The sequence below is a fragment of the Rana temporaria genome, chromosome 4 (genome assembly GCF_905171775.1).
Source record: "Rana temporaria chromosome 4, aRanTem1.1, whole genome shotgun sequence".
Lineage (NCBI taxonomy): Eukaryota > Metazoa > Chordata > Amphibia > Anura > Ranidae > Rana > Rana temporaria.
This window is the reverse complement of record NC_053492.1, coordinates 205,229,183-205,252,083: the sequence shown is the minus strand read 5'-3', so window position 1 is coordinate 205,252,083 and position 22,901 is coordinate 205,229,183. Positions and strand designations below refer to the sequence as shown.

At 43.4% G+C, this 22,901-nt stretch overlaps 1 protein-coding gene across 2 annotated transcripts in view; it reads right to left on the bottom strand.

Annotated features, from left to right (window-relative positions):
* The window catches only part of LOC120936937 (coiled-coil domain-containing protein 150-like), an 87,627-nt gene extending 77,800 nt beyond the window's left edge, over positions 1–9,827 (bottom strand). Inside the window, exons 1-3 of one of the 2 annotated variants that reach the window (XM_040349758.1) lie at positions 9,643–9,827; positions 3,673–3,821; positions 846–1,066 (exon numbers count right to left, since the gene is read on the bottom strand). In XM_040349758.1, the coding sequence (XP_040205692.1) occupies positions 846–1,066; positions 3,673–3,818 (367 nt within the window). In that variant the 5' untranslated portion in view covers positions 3,819–3,821; positions 9,643–9,827. The remainder of the gene's footprint in view (positions 1–845; positions 1,067–3,672; positions 3,822–9,642) is intronic. The other variant, XM_040349759.1, reaches the window with a different exon arrangement.
* Positions 9,828–22,901: the final 13,074 nt, after the last annotated feature.

The following is a 22,901-nucleotide window of genomic DNA, read 5'->3' as shown; positions in this document are numbered from 1 at the left end:
TTTGTCATTTGAAAAAATGACATTTTTTTTTTTTTTTTTTTTTTTTTTGCATTTAAGTCTAATTATGAGATCTGAGGTCTTTTTGACCCCAGATCTCATATTTAAGAGGACCTGTCATGCTTTTTTCTATTACAAGGGATGTTTACATTCCTTGTAATAGGAATAAAAGTGATCAATTTTTTTTATTTTTATTTTTTCAGTGTAAAAAATTATAAAACTAAATAAAAATAAATAAGAAAACCAAAAAAACATTTTTTAAAGCGCCCCGTCCCGACGAGCTCGCGCGCAGAAGCAAACGCATACGCGAGTAGCGCCCGCATATGAAAACGGTATTCAAACCACACAAGTGAGGTATCGCCGCGATCGTTAGAGTGAGAGCAATAATTCTAGCCCTAGACCTACTCTGCAACTCAAAAAATGCAACCTGTAGAATTTTTTAAACGTCGCCTATCGAGATTTTTAAGGGTAAAAGTTTGACGCCATGCCACGAGCGGGCGCAATTTTTAAGCGTGACATGTTGGGTATCATTTTACTCGGCGTAACATTATCTTTCACAATATATAAAAAAATTGGGCAAAATGTATTGTTGTCTTATTTTTTAATTCAAAAAAGTGATTTTTATCCAAAAAAAGTGCGCTTGTAAGACCGCTGCGCAAATACGGTGTGACAAAAAGTATTGCAATGACTGCCATTTTATTCCCTAGGATGTCTGCTAAAAAAAAATATATAATGTTTGGGGGTTCTGATAAATTTTCTAGCAAAAAAATTGTGATTTTCACATGAAGGAGAGAAGTGCCAGAATTTACCTGGTGGGCAAGTGGTTAAACATGTTTTTTGTTCCTTACCAGTGTGTTTTGTATGCAGCTCCCGATCTGTGTGTTGTCGGAATAAATTAAGTCTGAGTGTCTGCAACATGCTTTCCATGTGACACATACGGTTGACAAGATTCTCACAATTTCTCCATAGTGTATCCCCATCTCCAGTAAATGCTTGTCTTGCTCTTACTGGGCTAATTGGGCGAAGAAACTCAGAATTCTTTTCATACTCAAATTCCTTGCTGACAATCCTAAAAGAAAAGAAAAAGTAGGAAAATGCCACATATCAAAATTATTGCTCTGACGTTATCCAACTCTTCATATCTCTTTTTTTTTTAAACATCAAAAAAGTTTATTGAAGTCATATTCAAGTGATACAGTTTGTATCTCTTTTTTTTGCTCTTTATGTACTGTATACAGATAAGGAATCTTCCCTTCTGCTTATAAACTTTCTTCCCTGTCACCATTTTTCAGTAGATCCACCAAGATTTCTTTCAAGTTCCTACCCTACATGGAACTCCCAACTGCGTGCCATTACAGAATCACTATACCTCTTACAATCTACAGTCTATCCTTAAAGCGGTGGTTCACCCTCCTTAACATCAGTCTAGCATTACATTCGGCATCGTAGCGCGAGCTACAGTATGCCGGTCTTACATTTTTTATCCCCGTACTCACTGTGCTATTGCACATTGAAGATTCCGACTCCCACGGGGAATGGGCGTGCCTATGGAGAGGGAGGATGATTGACGGCCGGCTATGGCACGTCACGCTCCCCGAAGACAGCCGGAGTAGGTCTCGGCTCTTCACGGCGCCTGCGCACAGGCTATGCGCAGGCGCCGTGAAGAGCCAAGCCTATTTCGGCTATTTCTGGAGAAGCGTGACGTGCCAGGGCCGGCCGTCAATCACCTTCTCTCACCATAGGAACGCCCATTCCCCGGAATCTTCAATGTACAATAGCACAGTGAGTACGGGGATAAAAAATGTAAGACCGGCATACTGTAGCTCGCGCTACGATGCCGAATTTTATGCTAGAATAAAAAAAAAAAAAATAATTTTAATAGGGTGAACCCCGCTTTAAGATAACATATTCAGTTATCAGCAAAGTAAAGCTTGCTAACTTAAAAAAAAAAAGAAAAAACACTTCACTTAAATCCTCCACAAATACATCTGAGGCTGGGTTCACACTATTGTGAATTGGATGTGGGATCTCCGCATCCAATTCGCAACAGCAGGAGAATGTGACTGGCTCTCTATGGAACCGATTTGCATATCTCCGATGTGGCTTCGGTGCTTCAGGTCTGAATTCAGCCCGTAATTCGGGCTAAAATCGGACCTGAAACGGTGAACCAGGACGCACAGGACCCCTGCTGGGAGACGCATCGGCATCCAGTGTGAACCGAGCCTGACACTGATGCGACTCCTGCTTTTTCAGTGAAATGTGTCTGAATTTAGTAACAATAAAGAATGACTTTTTATTTTTTGCATGTACAAGCAATTGGCTTGTTGTAAATAGTCTAATTAATTTGTGGTATTATTTTAATACCCAACTTCATTGAGCAACAAAACTTTTTCACACGTGTCACCCGCTCTGTGAAGCAAATAACTTCATGCAGTGATGACGGTCCTTCACCAGATGTGCCCTCACCTGGGGGATATGACCAATAGATGGTCAGAATACACCTTTTTCCCACCACTGGGATCCTTAATAGCATTCCAATGGTATGGACAAAACCTGTATGAAAGGGGCCTAATACTGTATTTTATTTATTCTCACATATTTTCTTGTTTTCGTTTATATTTTTGTGTTTTTGATATCTGGTTGGTTTTAATAGCTTAAAGTGGATGTAAAACATCACATATACCCAGTGAAGTAAACAGCCTCAGATGATACACAGAGATCAAACAAATCTCCCTACATAAAGGCCCATACACATGATACAGACTTTTTGACAACAATTGTCCGATGGACGTGTTTGATCGGACAATCCGACCGTGTGTATGCTCCATCGGACAAATGCTTTTGGTTTTTCAATGGACAAATGTTCGCTGTGAATGCTTTCAAACTTTTCAACAACAAATGTCTGATGGAACATAATCCGATCGTGTGTACTAAAGTCCAAAGTACAAACACGCATAGCAGAAATTGCCCAAAGTGTGGCGGTAAAGAGCTGAAAAACCACGTGATTTTTTGAAAGTTGGCTGAAAAAGTCCTGCCGTGTGTATGCAGAACAAGTTCACGGCCAACGCCCATTCGGAGCAAAATCCACGGAAAAGTCAGATGGAAGTCCGATCGTGTGTATGAGGCTTAAGTTTTACATGTATATCTGCTGTCTTCAACTTGCTATAATCTTTAGAAAGTTCACATCTTGTAAGAGATTTTTTTATTCCTGTTCAGCACTGGGTGTGGATTCTTGGCATACACGGTGTGACAGCTGATTGGAGGAAAGGCACACACCCTCACTCCACATAGGCAAAGGAAGAAAGAAATGTGCAGAGCTGTGCTGTGAATAGACCAGCTTTCTGCTAATCTATTTATAGCACCCACGCCCACACAAATTTCAGGCTGGTTTTATCTCAGTTGTTGGAAAACTTGTCAGAAGCTAGTTTGCTGATAACAGAAGGACAGAGCAGCATTTACACACAGAACTCAGGGCTTTGGAGAGAGATTAGAAAACACTACAGATATATGTGCTTAGGTCAAATTTCATGAATCAGGTTTACATGCACTTTAAAGAGACAGTCACATTGGTTTGATTGCTTTAAAGTGGAGCGCGACAACATTTGGTTCTAGATATTAAATAACAAATTGTGTTTTTAACCATGTTATACATTTCTAAGAAATGACTGCTCTTACTTCTGGCTGTTTACACCGAGTGCTCGCAAATCAGAGATCAAAGACTCTGTTTGTTCTTCGGCCATACGCATCCGCTGCTCAAGAACAGAGAAGGTCTCAGGAGCTGTAGGACGAATACTAAAAGGGGCAATAACTGGACGTGCCATCTCCTGCCAAAAAACATAAAATAGATAAATTATACAATTATTCTCATATTACAGTAGTTCTTTTTCAGGTTGTCACGTTTGTTTCATTTGTATAATGTTTCTTATATTTACAGTAATTAAAATAAAATATAATATGCACTGGAATTGGCATGCTTTGGTGCTTAATAAAGGTGCACTGGATGAAATATAGCAGGCTGAACCTAACAATGGCTTCTTAGATCTTTTGGATTTTTCAGAAAGCAAATATTCCCACTGAAGTTGCTGGCTTTATTCCCCTGTCACTAAAGTGGTTGTGGTTGTAAAGTCAAAGGGGCAGATCCACAAAAGGATTACGCCGGTGTATCTATTGATACGCCGGCGTAATTTTAAAGTTCCCACGTCGTATCTTTGTTTTTGTATCTACAAAACAAGATACGGCGGCATCTGGGATCGATCCGACAGGCGTACGTCTTAGTATGCCGCCGGATCTTAGGTGCATTTTTTCCGCCGGCCGCTAGGTGGCGTTTCCTCTAGATTTCTGCGTTGAGTATGCAAATTATCTAGTTACGGCGATCCACGAACGTCCGGCCGGCGCATTTTTGCGTCGTTTGCGTTCGGCTTTTTCCGGCGTATAGTTAAAGCTGCTATATGGTGGCGTACTCAATGTTAAGTATGGCCGTCGTTCCCGCGTCGAAATTTGAATTTTTTAATAAGTCGTTCGCGAAAAGGGATTTGCGCAAAATGACGTCACCGTCGGAAGCATTGGCTTGTTCCGGTTAAATTTCGAGCATGCGCACTGGGATACCCCCACGGACATCGCATGCGCCGTTCAAAAAAAACGTTGTTTGCGTCGGGTCAAGACGTATTTACATAAAACACGCCCCCATCACAGCCATTTGAATTCCGCTCCCTTACGCCGCCAAAGATACACTACGCCGCCGTAACTTACGGCGCAAATTCTTTGAGGATTCGAAAAAAAAAAAATAGTTACGGCGGCGTAGTGTATATTAGATACGCTGCACTCGGCGGAGAGAAGCGCCGAGGTACGTGGATCTGCCCCAAATTTTTTTTATCTTAATGCATTCTATGCATTAAGATAAAAAGCGTCTGTGTGCAGCAGCTCCCCTCAATACTTACCTGAGCCCCATCTCGATTCAGCAATGTTGCAGCAGTGTCTCGGCTGCCCGGGACTCTCCCTCCTCATTGACTGAGACGGCAGCATGGCACCATTGGCTCTGCAGTCAATCAAAGTCAGTGAGCCAATGAGGACAGGGGGGGCGAGGCCAGGCCGTGCCCCTTTGTCTGATCTGAATTGACACAAGAAGCTGCGGCTCGGCTCGATGCCCCCCTAGCAAGCTGCTTGCTGTGGGGGCACTCAACAGAAGGGAGGGGTTTAGGAGCACTAAATAGGGACCCAAGATAAGGAGGATCTGGGCTTCTCTGTGCAAAAACACTGCACAGAGCAGGTAAGTATAACATGTTTGTTATTTTTAACTTATGAAAAAAAAAACTTTCCAAATCACTTTAAACCTCACTTACCTTGCTTATTTCTCCATGTTCATAGATCAATAAAAAAAAAAAAATCAAACAGTAATAGTTAGACCCCCTCAGAATGGTTATGACAGCTTTGTGTAAGTGGGAGGATCTCATCACTTGGGTGTCTTATATAAAGTATCTTTACAAGGATGTCACTAGGATGGCTTTTACATGGTAGGGAATCGCTGGCTGAAAAGAAAGATAATTGGATGAAGCCTGTAGCTGCAGGCAGGGGCGGACTGACCATTGAGTCACTCGGGCACTGCCCGAGGGCCCCATGCCACTAGGGGGCCCCATCCGGGTTGCCAGGCTCAGTAAAACCAGGGACAGTATGTAAAAATCTGTGTTTTTTTTTAGATCTGTCCCTGATATGTCCGAAACCGACATGCTTTTAATGTGAATATCCCAAGATTTTAGCTGCCCGCCTCTGCACTACCTCCTGGCGTGGTGGTCATCTGTAAGCCAGAGGGGCCCCATAATCTTCTATTGCCCAGGGGCCCCATGAGTTGTCAGTCCGCCCCTGGCTGCAGGCATCATCCAGATAGCTCCACTTCAAGTCCTGGACGACATCAATATCTACATAGCTAAGTTCCATTTCATGCTGAATAAACTAAATTAATAATGTATCTTAACCACTTGCCGCCAGCCCACCATTAAATGATGGCTGAGCGGTGCAACTCATGCTCTGGGTGAACGTCATATGACGGCTTCCCAGAACGCCGCTCTTGCGCGCCCGTGGCAATTGCTAGGACACAGCGTGACCCTGATCTCTGAAAAAGAGCCGTGGCTCTTTAACAATGTGATCGGCTGTGTCCATTCACAGCCAGTCACATGTAAACACGGAGATGCCGGTAACATGCCTGACACTTACAGAGTGTGAGGAGAGGAGAGCTGATCAGCGGCATCTCCTCGCAGAGGACATCTAGGAAAGTAATTAGGGCACTGATTATCAGTGCCCTGATTACAGTAAAGCACCCACAGTGCCAGCAATCAGTGCCCACCAGTGCCAGCAATCGGTGCCTACAAGTGCCAGCAATCAGTGCCCACAAGTGCCAGCAATTGGTGGTCATTAGTGATGCCAGTCAGTTCTGGCTATCAGTGCTGCCCACCAGTGCCGCCTATCTGTGCCCACAGATAGGCGGCATATTCGTGCCTCCTCATCAGTGTCACCTAATCAGTGCCCATAAGTGCGGCATATTCGTGCCTCCTCATCAGTGTCACCTAGTCAGTGCCCATAAGTGCCACCTCATCAGTGCAGCCTATCAGCATCCATCAGTGAAGGAGAAAAATTACTTATTTACAAAGTTTACTGACAAAAACGAAGAAAAACTTTTTTTTTCTTCAAAATTTTCTTTGAAGATTTAAAACCCAGAAGTGATTAGACACCACCAAAAGAAAGCTCTATGTGTGTGAAGAAAACTATAAAAAATTATAAAAATTTCACATGGTTACAATATAGCGTGACCGCGCAATTGTCATTCTAGATGTTCAAAGCTGTTAGAGACATCCCCAAAAAGACTTGCAGCTGTAATTACATATTTATTTGTAAAGAATTTGGAGAACCATTTATCATTTTCCTTCCATTTCACAATTATGTGCCACTTTGTGTTGGTCCATCACATAAAATTCCAATAAAATACATTTATGTTTTTGGTTGTAACATGACAAACTATCATTGTAAAAATGTTGCAGCATTAGTTCCAAAAGTGGCACAGCATGCGTTCTAAAAGTGGAGCAGCATGCATTCTAAAAGTGGCACAGTATGCGTTCTAAAAGTGGAGCAGCATGCATTCTAAAAGTGGCACAGTATGCGTTCTAAAAGTGGAGCAGCATGCATTCTAAAAGTGGCACAGTATGCGTTCTAAAAGTGGCACAGCATGCATTGTAAAAGTGGCGCAGCATGCATTGTAAAATGTTGCAGTATTAGTTCCAAAAGTAGCGAAGCATGCATTCTAAAAGTGGCACAGCATGCATTGTAAAAATGTTGCAGCATGCGTTCTAAAAGTGGCGCAGCATGCGTTCTAAAAGTGGCACAGCATGCGTTCTAAAAGTGGCACAGCATGCATTCTAAAAGTGGCACAGCATGCATTCTAAAAGTGGCACAGCATGCATTCTAAAAGTGGCACAGCATGCGTTCTAAAAGTGGCGCAGCATGCGTTCTAAAAGTGGCGCAGCATGCGTTCTAAAAGTGGCACAGCATGCATTGTAAAAAATTTGCAGAATTAGTTCCAAAAGTGGCACAGTATGCGTTGTAAAAGTGTCACAGCATGCATTGTAAAAGTGGCACAGCATGCGTTCTAAAAAATGGTGCAGCATGCGTTCTAAAAGTGGCACAGCATGCGTTCTAAAAGTGGCACAGTATGCGTTCTAAAAGTGGCGCAGCATGCATTGTAAAGTGTTGCAGTATTAGTTCCAAAAGTAGCGAAGCATGCATTCTAAAAGTGGCACAGTATGCATTGTAAAAATGTTGCAGCATGCATTCTAAAAGTGGCACAGCATGCGTTCTAAAAGTGGCGAAGCATGCATTCTAAAAGTGGCACAGCATGCATTGTAAAAGTGGCACAGCATGCATTGTAAAAATGTTGCAGCATGCATTTTAAAAGTAGCGCAGCATGCGTTCTAAAAATGTTGCAGCATTAGTTCCAAAAGTGGCACAGCATGCGTTCTAAAAGTGGCGCAGCATGTGTTCTAAAAGTGGCGCAGCATGTGTTCTAAAAGTGGCACAGCATGCGTTATAAAAGTGGCACAGCATGCATTGTAAAAATGTTGCAGAATTAGTTTCAAAAGTGACACAGCATGCATTCTAAAAGTGGCACAGCATGCGTTGTAAAAGTGGCACAGCATGCGTTGTAAAAGTGGCACAGCATGCATTGTAAAAGTGGCACAGCATGCATTGTAAAAGTGGCACAGCTTACGTTCTAAAAAATGGTGCAGCATGCGTTCTAAAAGTGGCGCAGCATGCATTCTAAAAGTGGTGAAGCATGCGTTCTAAAAGTGGCACAGCATGCATTGTAAAAGTGGCACAGCATGCATTGTAAAAGTGGCGCAGCATGCATTGTAAAGTGTTGCAGTATTAGTTCCAAAAGTAGCGAAGCATGCATTCTAAAAGTGGCACAGTATGCATTGTAAAAATGTTGCAGCATGCATTCTAAAAGTGGCACAGCATGCGTTCTAAAAGTGGCGAAGCATGCATTCTAAAAGTGGCACAGCATGCATTGTAAAAGTGGCGCAGCATGCATTGTAAAGTGTTGCAGTATTAGTTCCAAAAGTAGCGAAGCATGCATTCTAAAAGTGGCACAGTATGCATTGTAAAAATGTTGCAGCATGCATTGTAAAAGTGGCACAGCATGCGTTCTAAAAGTGGCGAAGCATGCATTCTAAAAGTGGCACAGCATGCATTGTAAAAGTGGCACAGCATGCATTGTAAAAATGTTGCAGCATGCATTTTAAAAGTAGCGCAGCATGCGTTCTAAAAATGTTGCAGCATTAGTTCCAAAAGTGGCACAGCATGTGTTCTAAAAGTGGCGCAGCATGTGTTCTAAAAGTGGCGCAGCATGTGTTCTAAAAGTGGCACAGCATGCGTTATAAAAGTGGCACAGCATGCATTGTAAAAATGTTGCAGAATTAGTTTCAAAAGTGACACAGCATGCATTCTAAAAGTGGCACAGCATGCGTTGTAAAAGTGGCACAGCATGCGTTGTAAAAGTGGCACAGCATGCATTGTAAAAGTGGCACAGCTTACGTTCTAAAAAATGGTGCAGCATGCGTTCTAAAAGTGGCGCAGCATGCATTCTAAAAGTGGTGAAGCATGCGTTCTAAAAGTGGCACAGCATGCATTGTAAAAGTGGCGCAGCATGCATTGTAAAAGTGGCGCAGTGTGCATTGTAAAAATGTTGCGGCATGCATTGTAAAAGTGGCGCAGCATGCGTTCTAAAAGTGGCACAGCATGCATTGTAAAAATGTTGCAGCATTAGTTTCAAAAGTGGCGAAACATGCATTGTAAAGATGGTGCAGCATGCGCCAAATTCAAGTACAAGTTGTACATAATGAATTTGGCACACACTGCACCACTTTTAGAAAACATGCAGAACATTTCGGGGAAATCTGCCTGTGCCAGTCTCCTGAATTCCAGGGGTTGCCTCCTCACCGCCTGCCAAACACTCTCTAAAAAGCCCTCAGAAATGAGAGAATTCCTTTTTCTCTCCCTAATAAGCGAGCTGTCCTCACCACATAATGAATGTACATAAACAGCACCCTGGGATGTATCCCAAGTACATCCAGGAGCCATATTGTCATGCACGGGTCATACCTTCCACACATATGAACGCCGGTCACCTCACTTCTCCTCCACCATTCTCCTTCACCATACACTGCGCTGTTACCATGGAGATGGGCTCTAGCTTCTCCCTTCAAACCGCCCGCTGCTCACTCTTTGTACTCCGCATGCTCCAACACAACACTGGGCACGCCGAGGGGAGGTACTGCCACCGGTCATGTGACTTCCCTTCCCCTCTGACGGAACACCGACCACGCCTTTCCTTCACATTCAGAAATGGAATGTGTGGAGTGAGCGGACATATAGGACCTACACATGATGCAATTCAAACGCGAGGCCACCAGGAGGCGCTGGAGTGAAGGGACTTTCAGAGACAGAGGAAGCTGGAAAGGGCCTGGCAATCCAGGAAAGCACACAGTCTAGGAAGACATATAGGAGCTCCTAGACATCCAATAGAATCCCTTCATAAAGTGGGGGTGTTTGTACTAGTCAGGGACAGGTAGTGAATGCCTGCACTGTACTGAGAGTGACACGAAACACTCCTTTTCTCCAAGCTGGTACACTAGAATTCAGTTTGACCTTTTCCATTGCAAACATTTTTTATTTGTTTTTCTAACCCTATAAGGGCCCATTTACACTTGCTTCTGCTTCAACACACATTAACGACTAGTTTACAACTAAAATAAAACTAGCCCTTAGTGAGTCCATGGTTTTCATTCAGTAAAGTCAATTCATTCCAAAATCAAATGTAAAAAGCAAACAAAATCTTCAGTACCCGCCTGCCACTGGGTCCGTCACACTGGCAGGCACATGGCCTAGGACCTGGGTTGGCAACTGTCAGTGTATTGTGTATAGTGTGTTGGTTATGGTTATGCAGAGTACATGTGTGACCGACATTCATGGACAGATGGAAATATGGGGCCAGATTCACATAGAATTGCGGCGGCGTAACGTATCGCATTTACGTTACACCGCCACAAGTTTTACGGGCAAGTGCTTGATTCACAAAGCACTTGCCTGTAAACTTGCGGCGGCGTAGCGTAAATCCGTCCGGCGCAAGCCCGCCTAATTCAAATGGGGCGTGTATCATTTAAATTAGGCGCGTTCCCGCGCCGAACGTACTGCGCATGTTCCGTTTTGAAATTTTCCGCCGTGCTTTGCGCGAAATGACGTCGCACCAACGTAATTTTTTTTACGGCGACGTGCGTTACGTCCTTTCCTATTCACGGACGACTTACGCAAAAAAAAATTTTTTGAAATTCGACGCGGGAACGACGGCCATACTTTAACATGGCTAGTCTACATTTAAGCCAAAAAATAGCAGCTGTAACTTTACGCCGGGAAAAGCCGACTAGCGACGACGTAAGAGAATGCGACGACCGCGCATAACTTCGTGGATCGCCGTAAACAGCAAATTAGCATACCCGATGCGGAAAACTATGCAAACTCCACCCAGCGGGCGCCTAAGTATTACACCTACGATCCGAAGGCGTACAAAGCCGTACGCCTGTCGGATCGAAGCCAGAAGCCGTTGTATCTTGGTTTGAGAATTCAAACTAAAGATACGACGCGGCAAATTTGAAAGTACGGCGGAGTATCAGCAGATACTCCGGCGTACTTCTTCTGAGAATCTGGCCCATGGATTTTACAAACTCTCCTTGAATTTACAGTTGAAAACCCCGCCGAGGACTTTTGTACTATGCTCTATTTGTTTTTATTTCAAAAGTTTTTTTTAAAAACATACACAATTCACAATTCACATTAAATTACATTTATGTTAAATTTATACAAAAAAAATTTCATCTTTAAATACATTCAACATAACTTAAATATACATGACAACATTAAAGACAACATTCTCGATTTAGGTCTATCTTACACCTTTTTATCTTTCTCCCTCTCCTTTATCTTCCCTCTTTTCTTATACTTTCCCTCCATCCTCCAAAAAAAAAGAAAAAAAAAGAAAAAAAAAAAGGGGGGGGGAGGGAGGAGTAATTAATTACTACGTGTATCTTTATCCTCTTCTCCCTTTCGTGACACCTATCAAAATATCTTTATGTGTTTTATTTTATATTTATCCCCAGTGATTAAACCCATTTAATTTTATTTTCCCTTCCTTTCCCTTCCTCTTAAGGGGGGAAAAGTCAGTTAACCTTTCTCTCCTTCAAATCCACTCGTGTGATAAAAAAAAAAAAAAAAGTGGGGGGGGGGGAGAGAGGAATTAAATACTTCATGTATCTCTATCCTCTTCTCCCTTTCGTGATACCTATCAAATTTCTTTATGTGTTTAACTTTATATTTATTCCCAGTGACTAGATCCATTTATTTTCATTTCCTCTTCCTTTCCTCTTAAGGGGGAAAATTTAACTAACATTTCTCCCCTTTAAATCCACTCGTGCAAAAAAAAAAAAAGGGGGGGGGGAGGAAAGGGAGGGAGGGAAAGAAAAAAGAGAAGAAAAGTCATTAATATTAATAAAGGAAAACCTTTAGGGAGTGACCTCCCTCTCTCTCCAGAGGTACTAAACCCACATGCATACCTACATCCTATCTTCCCTGCTCATAAGATCTTGATAGAGCTGTGATTGTTTAAAGTCCACCCAGCCTCTCCAGATCCCTGCTTCTCTCTGGTTTATTTCCCAGTGCTGATCTTCCTCCATGTTTCTAACTTTTTCGACTTCCTTTAACCAATCTTGTATTGACGGGGCCTGTTTTTCCTTCCATTTTTTCGGAATCAATAATTTTGTTATATTTAGTAAAATAGGCACAATTGATGTTTTATATTTTTTCCTGGGTATGGTTGTTACATGGAACAAACACTGCCAGGGCTCCAAAATAATCTCTACTTTACTAATCTCTTTTATTATTTCTAATATTTGTTTCCAGTATTGTTGGATTTTGGGGCACTGCCACCAGATATGGGCATGGGTTCCCACCTCCCCACACTCCCTCCAACACAGGGGTGAGACCTGGGGGTTTATCTTATGTAGTTTTGCTGGGACATAGTACCACTTAACCAATAATTTAAAATTCATTTCTTTTATCCGGGTATTTATTGATGTTGAGTGTACATAATCTACCACTTTATTTCTCATATTTTCTGATAATATTTGGTTTAATTCCCTTTCCCAACTTCTTGTTGGGCATATAGCTCCAACTTCCTGTTGTATTATCAGAAGCTTATAGATGGTTGAGATTCCGTAACCCCCTGTGTCCGTTTGATCCACTAGTTTTTCCCATACATTTAATTCACCAGTCCCCCTGAGTGGTCTAGGAAGGGAGTCTAAAAAATGTTGCAATTGTTTATATCTCCAGACCTCCCAAGGGGAGGGCCCATATATTTCACGGAGTTCACTTAGTGAGCAAAAGACATTCCCCTTCATTACATCCCTCAATCTTAAATAGGGTGCTGTAGTCCATCTTAGAAATAATTTGTTGTCCTTCCCCGGAGGGAAGTAGTTGTTTCCCGTTAAGGGCATTAAGGGACTATTTTGTTGTAACTGTGAACCTTTGGCTAGTTTGTCCCAGGTGTTAAAAACCACCGAAGTAATTGGTGCCACTGCTTCTGTCATCCTTCTAAACTGCCTCGGGATCCAGAGAATCTGCCCCAGCATTACTTTAGAAATTTTCTCTTCCAAATCTACCCATTTTTTAATTTTTCTGCCCTGGGAAGCACATGCCCAATCTATCGCTCGCCTCAAGATCGCCGCCTCGTGATATTTTTCAAAGTCGGGGGAAAAAGACCCCCCCCTTTTCTTTAGTCTTTGTTAGTATCCGAAAAGCAATACGATTTTTTTTATTATTCCATACAAATTTCTGTATTACTGATCGTAGTGTTTTAAAGAAGGTCCCAGGAATCTCTATTGGTAAACTCTGAAAAATATATAGGGCCCTTGGGAGGATCATCATTTTGACTACATTTATTCGTCCGAACCATGATAGTCTATGGGCAGGGTATCCTTTGAGTTCACTATTAATATTATTCAGCAGGGATATATAATTATCTTGGTATAAATCTGTATTTGATTTTGATAGTAACACCCCTAGATATTTCAACCCCTTTGTCTTCCACTTAAATGGGTACACTCTCTGAAGGTCCCTACTGTGATTTGTTGGTACCGAGATATTCAAGATTTCTGTCTTATCCATATTCACTTTTAGATTTGATACTAAACTGTATTTTCCCACTTCCTCCAAAGTTTTTGGGAGAGTTTGTACAGGGTTTCTTAGATATATTATAATATCATCTGCAAAAGCTGATATTTTGTATTCTTGTCCCCCCACCTCTATCCCCTGAATTTCTTGGTTAGTTCTTATCGAAGTCAAAAATGGTTCCAAAGACAACACAAAGAGCAGGGGGGACAATGGACAACCCTGTCGCGTCCCATTAAAAAGCCTGAAGCTTTCAGATAAGGTCCCATTAACTTGAATTTGCGCTGTTGGAATAGAATATAGGGCCCCTATCCATTTAATCATTTGTGGGCCTAAACCATATTTCTTTAAAGTCTGTAGCATAAAATCCCAGTCTAGTCTATCAAAGGCCTTCTCGGCATCTATTGATAGAAACAAGGCTGGTCTTCTGCATTTTTTGGCTTCGTGTATTAGAATAGTTTTTAAGATATTGTCTCGAGTCTCTCTACCCGGTACAAAGCCTGCTTGATCTTCCTCTATGAGATCTGGCATAAAGGGTTTTAGTCTTTCGGCCAATATCCTCGCATAAATTTTCATATCCTCGTTAATTAAAGATATTGGCCTAAAACTAGAACACATTGTGGGATCTTTTCCCTCTTTTGCTAAGAGGGATATATAGGCACCCAGGGCTTCTCCCCGTATTTTCTGTCCTTCCCCTATTGAATTCATATATCGGTGAAAATGTGGGCACAGGATATCAACAAATTTCCTATAATATAAAGATGTGTAACCATCAGGGCCGGGGCTTTTTCCCAATCTACTGTTTTTTATGGCCAGCTCTATTTCTTCTCTTGTAATATTTTTATCTAATCCTTTTGAGTCATCTTCAGTTATCTCTGGTAACTTAATTCCCCTTAAGTATTTATTTATTTTATCTTTTCTATCTTGAATATCCCCTGGATCCTGTACGTCATTTACTTTATATAATTGTTGGTAATATTCCATAAAAATCTTACTAATATCTCTGGTGGAATGTTTGATTTCTCCCAGTTTATTTTTAATCTTAGCTATATAATTTGTTTTTCTCCTGGGTTTAATCTTATTTTATTAAAAATACGTTTAGTCTCTAATTGTAACATATCTCTCAGGGCTTCCCTTTTTTCCAGCAGTTTATTCAGTACGTCTTTATCATTTATTTTTTTATGTTTCTGTTCTAAGTCCTGAATATCCTGTAATAATTGTTGTTTTTGTGCTGTCCAGATTTTTTTCCTCTTTGCTCCCTCTGCAATCAATCTCCCCCTCACATATACCTTATGTGCTTCCCATATAACAGATGGAGCAATATTCTCTATGTTGTTCTCTATAAAAAAGAAATTCATTTCCCTTCCCAAATCCTCTACTATACTATGATTATCCAGAAGTGTTTCGTCCAGCCTCCAAGATCCTTGCCTTTCCGGTACATCTTCCAGCTCTAGGCTGATTATGACCGGTGCATGATCAGAGAGGGTGATCGACTTCACCTCTGCCTTTTTCAATCCCTCTAATAACAAATGGTCTAAAAAAATGTAATCTATTCTTGAATAGGAAGAATGCACCTGGGAGAAGTAAGTAAAGTCCTTCCCTTTTGGGTACAGGACTCTCCAGGCATCTACCAGGTGCTGCTGATGTAATTTTTGTTTAACTGACCTTAGATGTTTACCCTCTGATCGAAGAGAGATGGGTTGGGTATCTAAGCATGGGTCAAACACAAAGTTTAAATCCCCCGCCATGATCACTTTTCCCTCCCTAAAATTCTCTAGCCTTTTCAGTACATTTCTTAAAAATAAACTAGGATGAACATTAGGGCAATAAATATTTACCAGCGTGTATACCTTATTAAATAGGTAACCTTTTACAAACAAAAATCTCCCCTCCGGGTCTGATTCCATCGCTTTTAAAATAAATGGGGTGTTCCTATCAAAACCTATGGCCACTCCTCTAGATCTCTTGTCTGAGGAGTAACCATGCATCCACATTGGAAAACCAATAGTATTCAGTCCTACCTTGGTGGAGTATTTAAAATGGGTTTCTTGCAAGAAGACGACATTTGCTGTCCAACTTTTTAATTCTTGCAGTATTTGATGTCGTTTACTAGGGTTATTTAGACCTCTGACATTATAACTAATTATTTTTAGAGGGGTCATTTGTCAAATATAAGCAATATTTTCCCATTGAAGGATTAGCTCTTTTATTTCTATCCGGGTTGACCCAATCGACTAACAACATATAAACAAAAATTACTAGACTACACATTCCTCCTTCCCAATATCCCCTCCCTCCCCCCTCCCCCCTACATTGAATATCAATGTCATATCCCATCCGGCTGTCGCCAAAGACAGGCGTCCAACTGGTTGGGGTTGGCTCCTAGGGGTCTCAGTATGACCTGCCGGTCGCCGGGTCCTCATCCCCGCTACGGGAATGGTCCACAGAGACCGGCAGAGCATAAGCCATCCCGCTGTTCCCTCCCCCAGAGGACACTCCCTTACTCCCACCCCCACCTGCAGAAAACTAACATCCATTCATTTTTATTCCTTTATTTAACCCCTTTGTTAATCACTTAAAGAATAGATAGAACTCTAGACCCTCACCCACGGCTGCTCTCTCAATTGTTTCCACTCTGGGGCTTTTCTTTCCCAAATTTCTATTTGTGGTACTGGTATATCCAGTTTACCACAAAAACTTTTTAAATCTTCTGGAAATCGCAGTATGGCTGAAATCCCCTGGTTATCTACCGTTAAACAAGCTGGGAATCCCCATCGGTAAACAATTTTTTTCTCCTGTAGTAGTTTTACCAGGGGCTTTAATGCCCTCCTGCGAGCCAGGGTCTCTTGTGATAAATCTGTAAAGACCAGGATCTCTGTACTCATATATTTCACCGGTTCTGATCCTCTCAGTCCCTGTACAACTTCCTGTTTTACCTTAAAATCCAGAAACCTTGCTATTACATCTCTTGCTATACCTGTTGGTGGTTTAGTTAATCTTTGGACTCTGTGTATTCTTTCAAAATTAATCGGTGCTGTTGCTTCTCTCTTTAAGATTTTATTGAACAATTCGAGGATCGTGGTCTCTAGCTTACTATTGTCTACTGATTCCGGCAGACCACGTATCCTCAAATTGTTACGTCTATTCCGATTCTCTTGATCCTCTAATTTATACCGGATATTTCTCATTTCAACCCAATCTGAATTGATTCTTTCCCTTAGTTCCAGAATCGCATCTTTATGTTCGTCTAGATGGGCTTCTGATTCTTCCACTCTATGTAAAACGTTTTGTATATCTGTTCGAGTAGCACTCAGTTCTCTTTTAATCATGCCCTCTAAGTGGGCCATCATTTCCACCATATCCTGCTTTGTCGGTAGTGCCTGAAGCTTATCTATATCTTTTTCCATCTTTTTTTGTAGTGGATCATGTTGTATTCCTATATCCGTATCCTTCCCCTGTACTTCTGCTAACTGAGTTATTACCTCTGGGGTTGCTACTCCTTGGTCCTCCCTCTGGTCTAATTGTCCCGGAACCAGATATGATTTTATAGAATTACTACTGTCAATTGGGTTTGTTTTTCCTCCCCTTCTCCCCCTTCCCCCCATCCTTCTACCTTCTCTAGAGTTACTAGGGTTTGTTTGAAGTATTGAATTTTAATTTCAATTTAGATCTCGCTCCTCCTTTGAAAACTCTTGGACACTTTAAGGCCTCCTCCTAATAAAGGGGGGACAATGGGGGGGGGACAGTTGGCGGAAATAGAAGGCAATAGAGTGGTATTTACCACTTACAATTTTTATACTTTTCACACCCTTCTACTTTAAATCTTAAATAAATATTAGATGTCCTCGTTATTACATACACACTGAGAAAAGGCGGAAAAAATTGACAGACCGCCCTCCCCTATCCACCTCTATCTCCTCTGTATTCAAATCTCAATGTCCGTTCCAAAAAAAAAAAAAAAAAAAAAAGGAAAGGGGGGGAGATAGAGGGGGGAGATGCGGATTACTTGCCACAAAAGTCCCTGTGCGATTTTTAGTCAAACCAACATTCCAACAATAGCATTATTTACCCCCAAGAGAAGATATCCCTTTAAATTACCAGTTACCAATGATACCAATGATTACAATAATTGTCTGTATTTTGAGGGCTGGATCTAGCACCTCAAAAAAAAAAGGAAAAAAAAGGGGGGGGGGAAGCAAAAAAGGGGGGGTGGGTGGGAACTCCAACCTCCAAGCCTCCGGACGGTCACCTTTCAATATTCAATATGTCCCATATGTATGTGTGATCATTTAGATCATTTAGAAACTCTCATTCAGCGGTACATAGGAGATATAGCTAAAGAATCAAGTAGTTCCTGAAGAGTCCAAAAAAAAAAATTTTCTCCTCTTATACTTTATAATGCTTAAGTCATGCTGTGTCTTTATAGCTTTATATTTTGTACAATATCCTTTTCCCCGTCCAGCTTACCCCTCGGCTGCTGCCCGATCTTATCCTTCTTTCCTTGTCTTCTCACGCTGTGAGTCACGCTGTGAGTCTTAAGATACAATCTGCCTTGTTCAAGCTCTCGTCTCCTTGTTCCTCCTCACAATACAAGCAGACGGGACTCCTCCTTCACCCAGCCATGTGACACATCCACCGGCCAATGGGAGGGTTCAGTTCTCAATGCGTCCTGCACACCCCGGACCTCGAAGCGGGGTACACAACGGGTCACACGGGGTACACAGAGGACACAGAGGGCACGGAGTCACAGGATATGCAGCTAAACAGCCCAGGGGACTGGCATCCGAGCACCGGACCACCAGGACGGAGCAGCGAAACAGCGGGGTAGAGTAGCAAAGCAGCAGCAGAGCAGCGGAGACAGCAGCAGAGCGCCAGGCAGCACAATACAGCACGGTATGTCACAAACAACCCGGACAGGGGTGTACTGCTTTTCTTCCCAGGTTTCCAGTCCTATTTCACAGCTGATCGATAGCAGTAACAAAAGCCAGGATAGTATTGCTAATGGTAGCGATGAGAGCGGGCGTGGAAACAGCTGAGGATAAGACTATAGTGATAGTGGTATTAGTAACAGCTCAGCTCAGCTCAGCGGCGAAAATAGCAAGACAGCGGCATCGGCAGCATCAGGAGAATAACAGGATTAGCATTAGCATTAGCATTAGCAGGACGTTAGCGGGACGTTGGCCGGCAGACAGAGCGAGACCCAGCTAAGAGGAACAGCCGCATATGAGGGTCAAACATCGGCATAGGCAGGCAGGTCAGGCATACCAATTGTGCTTAGCAGCTATTACATGTCCACTTCAGGGAGAGACGGCGAGACTCACGGCCTCTCACACTTTGGCGCCATAGTGTGGCTCCTCCCCCGACTTTTGTACTATGAATAGGCGGAGCCTGAGGGGGAACTGAGAGACCACCCTACCTCAGGTCCCCCCTACTTTTGATTGACAGCACACAACAGTGGGTGGTTCCATAGCCACTGTTTAGTCCAATAGACATTCAAATCTGCCCCCCCCCACCCCCCTGCACTGGTAATCTTAGGCAAGACCTGATGGGGTACTAGTTTCAGAGTTCCCTGTCAAGCTTCTCCCACCCAACAGGCACAGCGGCGACATAAACGTGGTGACCCCGCCCACCTCTGACACCGCAGGGGTGATGCATACTAGCCCATTATGCTTTTCATTTGCAGGGTTTGCACGGAGCAAAAGAGGAAGTAAAACCCGTCGGGGGTTTACTTCCTCTTTAAGGCAATTCACTAAGGAAGTAAATAAATGCATGAGTTAAAGGGGTTGTTAAAGCGGGGTTCCGGGCATAATTTTTTTTGCAAGCTAAAATGAATCACATTAAATAGTCCCTAAAACATATTAATAGCTCCCCAATCGTTCCAGAAATCATTGCAAACACTTGCCTTATATCCTCCAGCTCATGTTGTGGCCGTATCCATCATATGTGTGGGCATGTGAAGCCCAGTTCCCTTTTCTTCCTGGTTTTCAGGGAGAAGTGCATGCTGGGCGATTTTTAGGCACAGTAATGCCCAGAGACCCCTGGGAAATTAGTTGAACCACCTAGGACCAGGAACTAGGCAGATTACGAAATCTGCCTAGTAACAGCCAGATAGAAGTGAGTAAAAAAAAAAAAATTTAAAGCGGATCTCCCATGCAATTACGTTTTTTTTTTTTTAGTCTAGTTACATAGCTAATTGCAGGGCTTAAATAAACTTACTTCTCTCCGCTCTAATGTCCGCTCCGCTCTCTTTGTGTGATGAAAAAACACTTATATTCCTTCCGTTGCCATTTCTAGTGTGGGCATTACAATCGGGCAGGGACTTCCTGGTTGCGGTGATGCTGTGTTCCCAGCATCCACCGCTCGATCTCGGGCATGCGCACACGCAGCGCGGACCAGCGGCGTCAGCGTCTGTGTTGCCATAGCAATGGTCCCCGAAATCGCGCAATGTTTCGTCTAGGCCAGAATAGGATCACAAGGGAGCTATGACAGAAGCTCCCAGAAGACACTGCGCGGGACAGGAAATAAGAATAACCTGAGGAAAACCCGAAGGCTCCAGACCGGAAGGCAAACGGAAGGCTCGTCTCAGGTGCCCCCATAGCAAGCTGTTGGCTTTGAGAGCACTGAACAGGAGGGAGGGGCCAGGATCACAGAAGAGGGACCCATGAAGAGGCGGATCGGTGCTGCTCTGTGCAAATCCACTGCATAGTGCAGGTAAGTATAACATGTTTATTATGTTAAATTTAAAAAAATGAGACTTTACAATCACTTTAAATAAGTAGCGGTCCAGGCATGAGGTATTTAAGGAATATAAAAACATAATAGCAAATTTGGAGGAGTCTCTACCTTTTTGGATCAGTTTCTCAGCAGTAATGCATAGAAACCAAAATACAGGATGGAAAAACAAAGAATCATCAGGGCTAATTTACCAAACCAGTTGCCGACCAGCCGCCACAGTTATACTGCGGAAAGTTGGCTCGGCTGCGCAAATCGATGTACTGGTATATCAGTTCATGCACTGGCTTTTGTAGGCTCGCCTGCGGGTCCAGCCGGCTCGATGTCCACCGGCCACCCGCAATTACTGTAATACCACTAAGGCTTCTTTCACACTATGGATTGTATGTCCGTTTTATAATATCCGTATTACACCTATTAACGGACGTTTATTAACGGATTTAATAACGGATACATACGGATAAATATTTTACCATTCTTCCTTTATTGAAAACGGATAATGTTTATCCGTATATATCCGTATACATCCGTTATATCATTCCTTTCTAACGTCCGTTAATAAAAAACATTTCACCCTTTCTTGAAGTCCAGCTCCAGAAGTCGTATGGATATTCAGGGGAACCCCGCCGTCAATTTAAAACAAAAGTGACGTGCGGTTCCCAGTAAATATCCATAACCAGACCCTTCAGGTCTGGTATGGATATTCAGGGGAACCCCGCCGTCAATTTAAAACAAAAATGACGTGCGGTTCCCCCTAAATATCCATAACCAGACCCATTATCCGAGCACGTTGACCTGGCCGGCCGCAGAAAAGAGGGGGGGACAGAGTGCGGCCCCCCCTCTCTCCTGAACCGCACCAGGCCACATGCCCTCAACATGGGGAGGATGTCCCCATGTTGATGGGGACAAGGGTCTCATCCCCACAACCCTTGCCCGGTGGTTGTGGGGGTATGCGGGCGGGAGGTTTATCAGAATCTGGAAGACCCCTTTAACAAAGGGGACCCCCAGATCCTGACCCCCCCCTATGTGAAATGGTAATGGGGTACACTGTACCTCTACCATTTCACGAAGGAAGTAAAAAGTATTGTAAAAAAAACACACTGACACAAAAGAATAAAGTCCATTATTATAAAAAAAAAAAAAAAACTCCAGCGCTGAAAAATCCACTCGTTCCCGGCTTCCTGCGTTGTCCTGATCCTGCGACGGGTGCGGGTGATCTCCCGCGATGAGAAGATCCAGCGTCGGGTGATCTCCGCTCCGGCGATGTGAAGATCCATCCATCCGGCGCAGCAGCATCCCGGACCTCCTCTCACCGCTGGGCACAGCCCAGCGAATGAGCGGCTGAAGCTGTGACATTTCTTATATAGAGGAGGCAGAGCCACCCGTCACGTGACCCCGCCCCCTCTGACGTACCTCTGCTACGTCACTGGGGAAGACCAAGAAGAGGAAAGACCTTTCCTCTTCTTGGTCTTCCCCAGTGACGTAGCAGAGGTACGTCAGAGGGGTACGTACCTCTGCTACGTCACTGGGGAAAACCAAGAAGAGGAAAGACCTTTCCTCTTCTTGGTCTTCCCCAGTGACGTAGCAGAGGTACGTCAGAGGGGGCAGGGTCACGTGACGGGTGGCTCTGCCTCCTCTATATAAGAAATGTCACAGCTTCAGCCGCTCATTCGCTGGGCTGTGCCCAGTGGTGAGAGGAGGTCCGGGATGCTGCTGCGCCGGATGGATGGATCTTCACATCGCCGGAGCGGAGATCACCCGACGCTGGATCTTCTCATCGCGGGAGATCACCCGCACCCGTCGCAGGATCAGGACAACGCAGGAAGCCGGGAACGAGTGGATTTTTCAGCGCTGGAGATTTTTTTTTTTTTTTTAATAAAGGACTTTGGGCCAGATCCACAAAAACCTGACGTAACTTAAAAAATCCAATTTAAGTTACACTGGCTTAAAGTTTCTACCTAAGTGCCTGATCCACAAAGCACTTATCTAGAAATTTCAGGCTGTGTAACTAAAATTCCGCCGGCGCAAGGCGTTCCTATTCAAATGGGGCGAGTCCCATTTAAATGAGGCGCGCTCCCGCGCCGGCCGTACTGCGCATGCGCGTCGGCCGTACTGCGCATGCGCGAAGTTACGTTACGCCGAGTTTTGAGGATCGCGACGGCTTAAAGTTGCGTCGGGGAAAAAAAAAATGACAGCGGCATGCATTCCTGAGGGAGAACTCCATGCCAATTTTCAAAGAAAAAACCGGCATGGGTTCCCCCCCCAGGAGCATACCAGGTCCTTAGGTCTGGCATGGGTTGTAAGGAGACCCCCCCACGCCGAAAAATTGACGTAGGGGGTCCCCCTACAATCCATACCAGACCCGTATCCAAAGCACGGTACCCGGCCGGCCAGGAAGGGAGTGGGGACGA